General features: G+C 41.1%; 1 protein-coding gene across 1 annotated transcript; it reads left to right on the plus strand.

The window, feature by feature from the left end:
• The first annotated feature begins 927 nt into the window (after nucleotides 1-927).
• On the plus strand, nucleotides 928-12556 carry LOC117400047 (low choriolytic enzyme-like). Its single transcript, XM_059022635.1, has 13 exons — nucleotides 928-1035; nucleotides 1376-1394; nucleotides 3222-3281; nucleotides 3424-3564; nucleotides 3814-3931; nucleotides 4119-4297; nucleotides 5364-5445; nucleotides 8869-8993; nucleotides 9217-9332; nucleotides 9962-10214; nucleotides 10856-10971; nucleotides 11388-11601; nucleotides 12273-12556. Exons 1-13 carry the CDS (start codon nucleotides 964-966, stop codon nucleotides 12284-12286), a joined length of 1509 nt encoding a protein of 502 aa, XP_058878618.1. The 5' UTR covers nucleotides 928-963; the 3' UTR covers nucleotides 12287-12556.
• Nucleotides 12557-12787: the final 231 nt, after the last annotated feature.

Raw genomic sequence — 12787 nt, forward strand, 5'->3', positions numbered from 1 at the left:
TAAATCAAACGAAACAGCCCTTTATTAACTCATCTTAGTGAATAGGTCAAATTAATTACAAGCCTTATTGCTAACAAATAGGAGATCTACTGCAAACTAAGCAACTGAACACCTTATCACTGCTGTTGTAACCTTCAAAGCACACACTACCATCAATCTACAACGCCCTCCATCAAGTAGTGCGACAGATACATTTATTGAGATTAATTGTTGTACATTTTTACCAGACTCAGACCCCACTGCTTTTACATTAAATATCTTGGTTTCCCTGAAGAGATAATCATCCCTTCTTCAAATACATGTTAAAGATTTTAAAAAGCAAACTGTCTCACAAGTGCAGTGGTCCCCCAAATGTTATCCATTAATTAATACCAATACAGAACCAATTGGCTCTTCATTTTACATGAACCGTCGAACCTGTCTTGGCAGTCACAGGAACTCACTGTGGTAGCATTCTGGATAGAGCTGTCTCATCCCATTCTAATGCGCTTTACTGTACTGTGTTATCATTGCCTGTTACTACAGGACCATGGTATTGCCATTGTGGTGCAGTCTGTCTGTCTTTACTGCCATTGGAGACTGTAGAAATACGTTGTATTGCCATTGCCAGTATTGCTGTCGTCTGCTAATGGTTCTGATAGTACTTACCTAATACTGGGATTATAATGGAATCCTACTAGGTTTTGGCTGTAGTTTAAGGGAAGTTCCAGTGACCTTACCCGTTTAGCAAACACATCAATGAATAAATAAATAGAAATAGAAAAAGATCAATAAATTGTATTAAACAAACTAAACTCTTGACCAAGCGATTCAAGAGGGCCCGGTAATTCCACCTTCAGCTGTCTCGAGGGGCACACCCAGGGCTATGTGTATATAAGTCCCTGTTCAGTGGGGTTTAAACATCTGCTTTCAAAGAAGAAGGAGCTCCCTGAACTTCTCAGAACCGAACAACAGAAACTGAGGATGGGTCGAACACTGGTGCTAGCCATGGTAGCAGTCCTGCTGCCCAGTCTCTCACAAGGGAATCCTCTGCAGGTAGGAGATGGATCCATTGCAGATATATTGTTTGGGATTGGTGTTGTACCACATTTGATTTTAAAATGTTATTTTATCAGTTTGTGTGAAAATATCAGCTCTGTTAAATGTTGCAATCTCAGTTGTTTATTTCTGTGCTTGCTTTGTACTTAAAGACGGCTCCAAGGAGTAGCAGGAGCGTGCCTGTACTATTATATAAAGGTTTTTTCTGTCTTTCTTTTCTCATAAGGCATATGTGTTAACAGGAAGAGTCAAATTGAACATATTTTAAGATACTGGAGCTTTTATTTTTCAGTCAGTGTTCTTGGATCTAATTTGTTTTTCCCTCTTGTTCTTTCAGGAGAAATACAATGTCTATGGTAAGTTTCATTGTTATCACTTTTTTATTTGGTCTGGTAAAAAGCATTCTCATTTTATCTGGTATTTTGATATATGAGCTAATTGGTCAATTGAGCAATTCAAGCTATTGATGAATTTCCTATGATACAGCAACATCTGTACAACACACATGCAGCTTTCTTAATAATTTTCAACTAAAACATTGTTGTTCTATTGATTCTTAAACCAATAAAAAGTCCTATTGAAAAACAGAAGCTGTTATTTATTTATGTATTTATTTTACAAAACTAGAACCAAAGAATATAATAATATAATTCAGGATCTCTTGTTTGTTTCTCTTTTCTCAATATGAACACTTTATTCCATTCTTTATTTAACTGCTAAATGCATGTTAACAGGGGTGAAATTCTGCCAGTACTCACCGGTACTGTGTACAGGGTCTTAATTTGATGTCAGTACTGGGTACAGGGACTTATTTCATCTGCTTTTCATCCAACGCGCTTGCATTCCGTTCATTCACACGAGCGCAATGTTTCTCAAATGCGCTTTCATTCAGCACAGTTCATGCTGCTTGCATTGTGTTTCCTAATACTACTTCTCTGTCTCTATTGGTCATCATTAAAGTCAGTATATTCACTGCATGTTGATTGGCTGAGCTTTCATTCTGATTAGATTTCATTTTGGCACGTGTCACAAATCCTGCACATTTTGCTTTGTGTCAGTGTTCATTGGTTGGTCAACGAGAGAAGACTTTAGCAATGAGACGTGAAAACAGCGGCATGGAGTAATTATTATTTTCTTAATATTAGAAACTATCTGAATATTAGAACGGTCATTGATGCACACGAATTTGAAGGCAAAAATTCACGTTAGTGTTCGCCATAAATTACACAGTTGATACATATTAGAAATATCACAATGCGCTTTGTCTGTGATGTGTGGGACAGTAGGGATTAACATAAAAAACAGGATCAACAAAGTAAAGTGCTGCTTTAGATTTGGCAAGCAAGTCAGAATCGGGATACAGATGCAGGTGTGCTTTTACACTTTCCAAACACTGGCCCAACTTGCATGGTAAATGTTAAGTACAGTGATCACGGTTTTATTTTGATCCTAGTATTTTCTGTTATGAGGACTGTAAATGTACAATGCCCCCTTTTCTACAGTTTATTTAAGTTAAATTTGAGTTTGCACTTGCGTGTAAAGGCATACACAGTGATGATATTACTTCATGAAAATGTGTAATTTGTCACTTTGTTATTGTGTAGGAACCACAATGCCAGGGATTAAAAAAAACCAAAAAACCTGATGTCTACTTTTATGTTTCTCTACTGTTTCTTCTTTATTTGGAATAGATCATGGTATAATTCATCTACACAGAAACACAACGGAGAAGCACACAGAATATATTGTAGGATAAGTAATCCGTAAAAAAATAATAATAAATAAAAAATAAATAACAGGGATATATGTTCTAATCCAAGGTTATCAGTGTAGCATGGCCAGGTCCTGTTGTAGGTGAGCACCCAGGGTCTGAAAAGTGCAGGGAGGATTTCAGAGAATACATGGAGATTACAACATTTACACTCCTTGTAAATTACAATATTGACATGTAAAACCCCATAGTACTTCAGGTACATTTGGACATTTGTTTCAGAAATGTGTAAACAATTTACAGATTGTGTTTTGGGTTTTTTTTGTACAATTAATGTACATTACAGTTTTTAATTTGCTCAACACTAGATGAAACAAATACCGTACTTATACTATTTTCCATTACACCGAAGAGAGGACATTAGCTAAAAAGTTTCTTACCTAATTGACTCGAATACCTTGTGTTTGTTTAGGAGAAAGTCAGGGTCCTGAAAGTAAGGATATCTTCACCAGAATCTTAGAAGCCAATAGAGGTAAGAAAGTTACAAGTCTTGATTGGTTTCTTTTTTCTTTAATTTCTTGTGCTTGTGTATTCCTCAATCCTCTTATAAATGTATAGAGTGATGATGTCTGTCTTGATCGACACTGACTCTGGCTCTATCCTGTTCTTGAAAGGAATCTTGAAGAAGATGATGCAGGGTGACATTGCTGTATCAAATACCAGGAGTGCTATGAAGTGCGAAGGAGGCGAGTGCTTGTGGCCCAGATCGGATAACGGATTGGTTAATGTGCCTTACAGTCTCTCTGATACATACAGTAAGTACACAGCTGAGCACACTGCCACCCTGACTTATCAGGAAGGAAAGCAGTCATGAATAAGCTACATTTTAGTTAATGCTTAACCAATTTGGTCTATAGTCTCAATATCTTCACTTGTCATTGAGTTCATTAAGTGTCTTTTAATTTGTAAATGTAGCACTGTTGACAGTTTAATAGTTATAGTAGCTGTAGGCTTTTCAAGTTTTCAATTGAAATCTCTCCCTCTCTCCCTCTAATTTTGTGAAGGTGATGGTGATAAGAAGGTGATACGTGATGCAATGAAAGACTTTGTTGATCAGACCTGTATCCGGTTTATAGAGCGCACAACAGAAAAGCAGTACCTGAATATAATGCCTGATAATGGGTAAATGAACACCTTTTTCTACCTTATACCTGTACCACATCATTTTATTGCACATTTGATTTTAATTATGTTTATACACAAAGAACTATATGTTAATTATCTAACCAGTGTTGTTATTAGTTCTACTGCTGGTCAGATGAAATGTTTTTTTGGAAACACTTCAATGAATGTTCTTTCTTGGTGGTAGGTGTTGGTCCTATTTGGGCAGGAAAACAATGCTAGCGCAGCCAGTGTCCTTGACTGCAGGGTGTATGGCCAAAGGATCTGTTCAGCATGAGCTCTTTCACGCGCTGGGCTTTTATCACGAGCAGTCGAGAAGTGACCGGGACAAGTACGTCACTATCATGTGGGAAAACATTGATGAAGGTGTGTGCATTGGAACTCATTGCTTCACTCCAGCTCCTGTGTCAAGGGCTGTGTCTTCATTCAGACTATTTGCGCTAAATATTGTTCACTTTCAGACTCTCTTTTGAGTCGAAGCAAAACTTCCAGACGTATAATATACAGGTATAGAAAGCATGTGATGTCGATGTGCTCCCTAGACACACCTGCCAGATGGTGGATGACCAGTAGGGTGCACGTTGAGAAAATACACTTCTCATAGGATAAGGAACATGAACATTTAAACGAAACATTGAGACACAGCCCTGGGTTTTGTTGAGGTCTTGGGTTTGACTTCTCCAGGTCTCCCAAGTGTGCCTTGATTAACTTTATGGTCTCTTATTTTGATAACACATCTCTATATGGAGATTTTTTGGAACTTGGCCCTTTTTCTACATGTAAAATGTCAATGTTGTTTTGGTCATATATTTTGTACATTAAAAAATGAGATTATGCATAAAACGAGCAGTGTTTCCAAAACATCTTAGCAGCGCTTTTGTCTGATTCCTAAAACTACTTTCAGAATAAATATTTAGTGAATCTGAGACTAAATTACATTGTCCTAAGGATTTCTAAATACCACCAAAATGCAGAGGTACAGTATGCTGGCCTATAAAATAATAATATTATGATAATATAGTGACTGTGAAAATTGTTATCAACTTAAAATAATAAGTTGCCTGCCCAAGAAGGGACGCAGCTATTTAGGAAAAAGGAAATAAAAGAAAAGGCTTCCTTCCAATCAGTGATCAAACAAATCAAACACAAATGTCCCATCGAGAGCTCTGCCAGCTCACTGTCATTTGCATTCCATTTATATACTTCTTATGTTCTTACTACCATCAACTTGTTTTATGAATCAGTTGAATTGTATGCAAATGAGGAAAAGGTCTGTCACCACAATGCAAAGAAAATGCCAGAAAACCCTCTTTATTAAACTAGAAAAAAGTCCTACCACCATGGAAAACCAGGATGTTATGTTGTATGCATAACCCCCTTAGTTTTTAATGATTAAGTGTGAAGTTTAACACGTTTCTCTCTTCTATCATAGCATATAAATATGCATTTTCCAAAGAAGATACAAATAATCTGGACACTACATATGACTATAGTTCAATCATGCATTACCCAAGGTAAGTGTCTTTAACAGTATTCAAATAGTAAGTATTTCAATTCCAAATCAGCTACTGATGTGCCCGTCAGGTCTTTTGATTTATAGTTGGAGCCAACCCAACATTGATTATCAAATTTTACTGCCAATGGAATGGTTTGAAATTATATTTATGAATATTATAAAATGAGGAAATGTAAGAGACCAGTTATACAGTTAGACATTATTTAATAAAAACGTAAAAGCTCATATTATCTTGCGGGTTCACTTTTGCCCAAATCTACTGTGGGATTGTCACAAAGACGGCCGGAGTGGGTGGCGTCAGACCAGAAGCAGGAAATAAACAGACAGAGAGGTGTGGTTTGGTGAAGCTGAGCGAATGCTTTCGCTCAGCATTTAATAAACAGAACAGAAAATAAAAGGTTTGAACAGACAAAACACAGGGTACGGCACTTGAGGCCAAAATAAATAGACGAACAAAAACGGACTAGACAGACAAACAAACACGGTGAGCAGATACTTTAACTATTCACTTTTACAATTCACAATTACCCCCGTCTCCAATCCCGTTCTCCACTCACCAAACACCCAACCCCGAGTGAATGCTACGTGTCTCTATATATACTGTTGTGCTGGGATTCAATTACTAATTAATTATTCACTTGAATCCCAGCACGTGAATTAATTCTGTGCAACCCCGTGCTCACATATTACATTTAACCAGCACGTGAAGTGATTTGTGCCCTCCTCGTGCCTAAATACAAATCTACCTTTTTAAATCACATGTGAAACACAGACCCGTTTATATCCCGTGTACCAATCTATACACCAACATTAACACACGCACGCAACATACAACACATAATATGCACACAGGGGCGGGGCACATTGCCACATATACCCCCCCCCTGTGCAAAGCACACATGGCCTCAACGGCCACCTCCCCCCTTAAAAATCCAGCAGTCCAGGACAAAGTCTCGGGCTGGGAAGGGAGGCTTCAGTGGGCCCATGGCTGGCCATGCTGTCAGCAAACGTGCTGACAGCTCCCAGACTGACTCCTTCAGCCAGGGCAGTCCTGGCAGCGGAAAGGCTGCTTGGGGAATGGTCTCCTGATCTCCCCTCTTCTTCGTAGCCGGCAGCTCCCTCTTCTGGGGCTCCGGCCACAGTATCTTCTGCAGCACAAGTGCTGCAGTGGGAGCAGGTCTCCTGACCTCCCCCACGATCTCCGGCAGCGAAACTGCTGCTGGGGTTGGTGGTCTCCAGACCTCCTCCCCTTTCTTTGTGGCCGACAGCTCCCCTTTCTGGGGCTCCGGCCACCGTACTCCCTGTGGTGGAGGTACGGGAAGCAGAGACAGCTCCTGCTGTTCTGCTTCTGGCAGTGGCGGAGGCAGAGGCAGCTCCTGCTCCTCTGCTCCTGGAAGTGGCAGGGGCAGCTCCTGCTCCTCTGCTCCTGGCGGTGGTGGTGGCGGAGGCAGAGGCAGCTCCTGCTCCTCTGCTCCTGGCGGTGGTGGAGGCAGAGGCAGCTCCTGCTCCTCTACTCCTAGTGGAGGAAGCGGTGGAGGTGGCGGAGGCAGAGGCAGCTCCTGCTGCTCTGCTCCTTGCGGTGGAGGCAGAGGCCATGGGTCTGATGCTGGCCACTCAGAGGGAGGCTGTGGCGGTGCTGGCTCCCTCTGCTGTGGCGGCTGGGCTGGTGTGCGCCGTGCTCCCTTCAGCAGCATAAATAGAGGCTGCTGGGGGACACCAGCATCCTGCCCTTCTCCCCCCCAGAAAAATTCAGGGGGTTGAGCCTGTAATTCCTCCCCTTCTGGCTCTTGGGACGGCAGCTATGGCTCCTCCCCCTTTAGCTCTCGGGATGGCAGCAGCAGGTGAACCAACAGGCATGCTTCCTCTGCTGGTATAGATGGGGACAGCAGGCATTGTTCTTCTGCTGGTGGAGGTGGAACCAGCAGGTATTCTCCCTCTGCTGGCAGCTTGGGTCCTAGGGCTGTGGACACCCAGACTTCCCTCTCTTCGGGCTGTGGACGCACCGACTCCTCCCTTTTGGGCTGTGGACGCACCGACTCCTCCCTTTTGGGCTGTGGATGCACCGACTCCTCCCTTTTGGGCTGTGGACACACCGACTCCCCCCTCTTGGGCTGTGGACGTTCGGGCTCCTCCCACTCAGGCGTAGGACGTTCGGGCTCCTCCCACTCAGGCGTAGGACGTTCGGGCTCCTCCCATTCAGGCATAGGACGTTCGGGCTCCTCCCGCTTGGGCTGTGGACGCTCTGGCTCCTCCCGCTTGGGCTGTGGACGCTCAGGCTCCTCCCGCTCGGGCTGTGGACGCTCTGGCTCCTCCCGCTTGGGCTGTGGACGCTCAGGCTCCTCCCGCTTGGGCTGTGGAGGCAAAACCAGCAGGCCTTCTTCCTCTGCTGGTGGTTCTGCTACCTGGGCTGTTGTAGTTATGACCGCCTCCAGGTAGCTGAGGACCAACTCCACACCTTCCTCCCAGGTGCTTAGGGTCTGTTCCCTCTCATAAGCCTCCCATCGTTCCCTGTCCATCAACCGCAGGAACCGGATGGCTACTGGTATAGACTGGGCCTCCAGCCCAGCATTTTCCAGGATCCAGTCCTGCACTTTGATGGCGTCTTCTGCCATTTTTTTTTTTTTTTCCTCTTTTTTTTTTTAAATCCAAAAATGCGGTTCCTGCTTTGGCCTGAGTCCTGGAGGCGCTGTAGATCCCACGCAGGACACCACGTGTCACAAAGACGGCCGGAGTGGGTGGCGTCAGACCAGAAGCAGGAAATAAACAGACAGAGAGGTGTGACAGAACAGAAAATAAAAGGTTTGAACAGACAAAGCACAGGGCACGGCACTTGAGGCCAAAATAAATAGACGAACAAAAACGGACTAGACAGACAAACAAACACGGTGAGCAGGTACTTTAACTATTCACTTTTACAATTCACAATTACCTCCGTCTCCAATCCCGTTCTCCACTCACCGAACACCCAACCCCGAGTGAATGCTACGTGTCTCTATATATACTGTTGTGCTGGGATTCAATTACTAATTAATTATTCACTTGAATCCCAGCACGTGAATTAATTCTGTGCAACCCCGTGCTCACATATTACATTTAACCAGCACGTGAAGTGATTTGTGCCCTCCTCGTGCCTAAATACAAATCTACCTTTTTAAATCACATGTGAAACACAGACCCGTTTATATCCCGTGTACCAATCTATACACCAACATTAACACACGCACGCAACATACAACATGCACACAGGGGCGGGGCACATTGCCACAGGGATTTAACATTTTTCTTGAAGCCTGCAATCCCACACTGTTTAAACCTCCACCCCCAGTTTCCAATTAACATTTATAGAAATGCTTCATGCTCTATTATAAAGTATTCTGTTGTTTCAAATTAATTTAAGAACTGTTTGTCTGTTTCTGTACAGCTTTGCTTTCACTAAATCGGGCAACCCAACTATATTACCTATTTTAAATCCTAAACGCTACATTGGACAGAGAGTAGGAATGACCGCCACTGATATCAAAAAAGTCAATCGTCTGTATCAATGTGGTAAGTCAAATGAGGATCTGTTCTCCTTAATGAAAGTTTCTTTTGATTTTGCTGCCATGACGCAGTCAATAGTGTGTAGAACATTATTACGAAAGAGGTGTGGCACACAAGTGTTTGCTGCATATGGCATGTATGTATATTTCACCCAAGCCCTGTGCTTTTTAATGTGATTGGCTGCAGGTTAATTTCAGCTAACACTCCAGTGTCTTTTTTCTGTTCAAAGATATCTGCCGTATGGACTTCAGTGAAATGTCTGGAAGTTTTGCCTCTACAAACCATCCCACATCTTACTCAAAAAACACACACTGCTGGTATCGCATTCGAGTTCCAGACAGCACGGTACGTATCAGTGAGATACCAGGTGCCTGTATGTGTGTTACAAATGTACTGTACATCATGTTACAATGTAGAGCCATACATACAGTATATCTAGAGAACTGCTTATCCAATTATGATGAAATAGCACATCATAGAGTATCACAATGTATCCACAGGTATGTATTGTGTGCATGCACTAGTTTTACATGATACTGATAACCCATTTTGTAATTGCAGTCTCTTTCTGGTCCCATTTTGATCTCATTGGGGAGTGGTATTCTTGTGAAATGTCATAGCAAATGATGTTTAACACAGAAGGGTGTTTGTTGAAAGTATTTTCATTTTCATAAAGCTTGACTTGATGTTTTGAGAAAACATTCCTAGACTGTTGTTACAAAAACAAATGATGTTTAACACAGAAGGGTGTTTGCTGAAAGTATTTTCATTTTCATAAAGCTTGACTTGCTGTTTTGAGAAAACATTCCTAGCCTGTTGTTAAAAAAACAACAACAGTCAAGAAGAGTTTAATCAATATCAAATGATTTTATTCATGCAAACATTCTTTCAATAACAGCAGTGTGAATAGGGCTCACTGGCTCTATCAGAACGGGCTGCCAAGCTCTGAACGGCTGTATTCTCCCGTTTTCTAGGTGACTGTGACCTTCGATGAATTCAATCTCCAGAGCTCTCCAGGCTGCTCCTCAAATTATATCAGAGTGTATAATGAAGACACTGTCAACGCTCCCATCCTATTGGATAAGACCTGTGGCAATGTCCGCCCTCCTCCCGTGACTTACAATGAGAACTTATTCAGCTATTCGCAAAGCGGGCAATCCATACTTGTGGAATACTTCAGTGACGCTGCAGTCACTTCAACTGGCTTCAAAGCTTCTTACAAATCAGATAAGTGCCATGAATTTAACTTGGGATCAGGCTCAATATATACTATTGAGAAGACTAGGCATCTAGAGAGCCTTTAACCCTTCTGAAGATCCCAACAAGAGATCACCTTAAAGGGGTTTGTCACTCCTTATTAGTACACTGAGCTAAAACACACAGAAACATGTCAAAACAGTGGTTCTTCTATATTTCCTGAAATTGGAAAAAATCTAATACATTCTGAAGGGATACAGGGAAAAATTCTTCAAGGCATGGCAACCTTTTCTGTTGTATGTTGACCAACTCAGGCTGACTCCAATCCCATAATCTTACAATCTCCTGTCATTGAAAAGCGTGACTCTCTCTCTTCTTCTTTCTTCCTTTTTCTTCTTTGTTATTTTGTTTTTTCTTAGTTTCTCTTCAGATAAGCTTGTTTTTCATCTGTTATGGATTGTTAATTATAAATAATAAAAAATAAATAATAAAAAAACAGTTCTTACCAAGGCTTTCACATTCATGGTCTTACCTCGAATCAGCACAGCTCAGGATAACAATGCTAACCAAGGCTACTAGTGTCTTGCCTCTTGATAATAAAGCAAAATAACTGTGTAAAATCACATTTCTTCCATGTATTTGATGAATGTGTCTTTTCTTTGCCATTATACAGTGTGGATTCAAAAGGATGACGTCAGAAGGAAATATCACATCACCCAACTACCCATTCAACTACCCAAACAACATGGACTGCACGTGGACCCTCCTCGCTTATGAGGATGAAATAGTAAAGTCCCTCTCAGTCCTTCCAAACCCCTCATTCACCAACAATCCAGACTAATCCTGTATGAGTTGCAGCTCTTTCTCTCCCTCTTTACAACTATCTTTCCCCTCTCATCTCTCTTTCTATTTCTCCATCTCTCTCTTTAAATATATTGTATGTATTTTTTTTTCTTAGCCATTGCTAATACTGTCTGACACACCTAAACCCTGCATTATAAAGCTGAATTTTTTTAAAGACACAAAGAAGGTGTCTTTTAAAACCAGTTTAAAGCCATCTGAACTGTTGGAATCATTGCTGTTTGAATTCATTTTTGTAACTTTGTTTAGGGCATGTATGGTGGTAGTAACTGACTAGAAGAGAAGTGCTGATTTGTTTTATTTTTTTTAATCTAACAAGACAATCTGCATTGCTTGTTTCAGATCCAGATAACCTTCATATCCTTTGATCTTCAAACTGGAGCCCAGTGTAATCGGGACTATCTTCTGATAAGAGACGGGGACAATTCTACAGCAAAAAAGTTCTGTGGAAACGTGTCTCTCCCAGTCTTCTCCTCTACTGCGTCGCAGGTTGGGGTTCAGTTCCACAGTGACCGTGAAATCTCCTCCACTGGCTTTAAATTCAGCTACAAGAGAGGTGAGATTAGCTTCCTTTCTTTTACACATCTCCTTATGTGATCACTATCTATTCTAGTTATTACTGCCTGTTATCTACTACTTGGCTGTATTAAACAAAGATTTCAAATTCAATTTCTTGCTTATTTGCACTGGTAACATTATCATATTCCCCACCTTTAAAGGGATTGTAGCTAAAAAAAAAAAAAAAAAAAAATCCATAAACCTCACCTTTGTGCACTTTCGATTTGTTATATAGATCTCAAATGTTCAGTTATGAAAGAAACACACTTTAAACATGATCTGTGGTGCTAGACTTGGTTAAAGAAATCTCTATTTGCAAGTGCTTTCAGTTAGTGTTGTACTTGGTCAGTTCACTTGGAGGGTGAATTTGTCTCCACCCCTTTAATGGTTTCTTTCCTGTCATAAACCAACCAGCTGCTTGCTCTATTGACTGACATGCTTTCAGCCAGTAATATTACACTTTACACTGCTGTAAAATGGTGAAATGACTGGGAACTGACTGGGAAAAAAGGAATAAAAACTGATAACTTTTTTTTTTAACCTTAAGTGGTACCAGATATTATGTTTAAACCAAATATATATGTTTGATATAATAATGTCAGTTTGTTTTAATGAGTTACTTCTGTGTTTACTTCAATGTTTCAGTCATTTGTGTTTTTGTTTTCACAGTTCGAAAGATCTGATGAGAGTGTAGTCTGCTGCAGCCTTCAATTCAACCAAGCAGGAGTCCCTATCCCCTACACTTGTCCTTAGCTCTGATCTCTGGAGGCACCATTACAATGTCTGTACTGGGGCTCATCCTTTCATCTTTTGACTGCAGTGGTCTTCTGTTGCTAGACTTCATTCTTCATGAAAGTGGTATTTTACAGTAACTGTTAAAACAATGACTTATTGCTTCTTTTTTATTAAGTCCCTCTCAAACCAATCTTGAATAAAACATACTTTCAAAATAACTACTCGTTTTACTTTTTCATGATTCGACAATAAAACTTTTATCAACCTACACGCAGCCGAGATACTGTTGGCCACCCCTGAATTTCATCAGCGTTTTTACAGAGCTGGTAAATTCCTGGTTCTCCTGGTAATTCTCCCTTATCCTGGTAAAGTGGGAGTGGTTGGCTGGAAGAGGGCATCGTGGGCCTCCCTTGGATTTTAGGAACATGTTTACTGTTGCTCTTGGGCAC

The sequence above is a fragment of the Acipenser ruthenus genome, chromosome 4, assembly GCF_902713425.1.
Source record: "Acipenser ruthenus chromosome 4, fAciRut3.2 maternal haplotype, whole genome shotgun sequence".
NCBI classification, from domain to species: Eukaryota; Metazoa; Chordata; class Actinopteri; order Acipenseriformes; family Acipenseridae; genus Acipenser; species Acipenser ruthenus.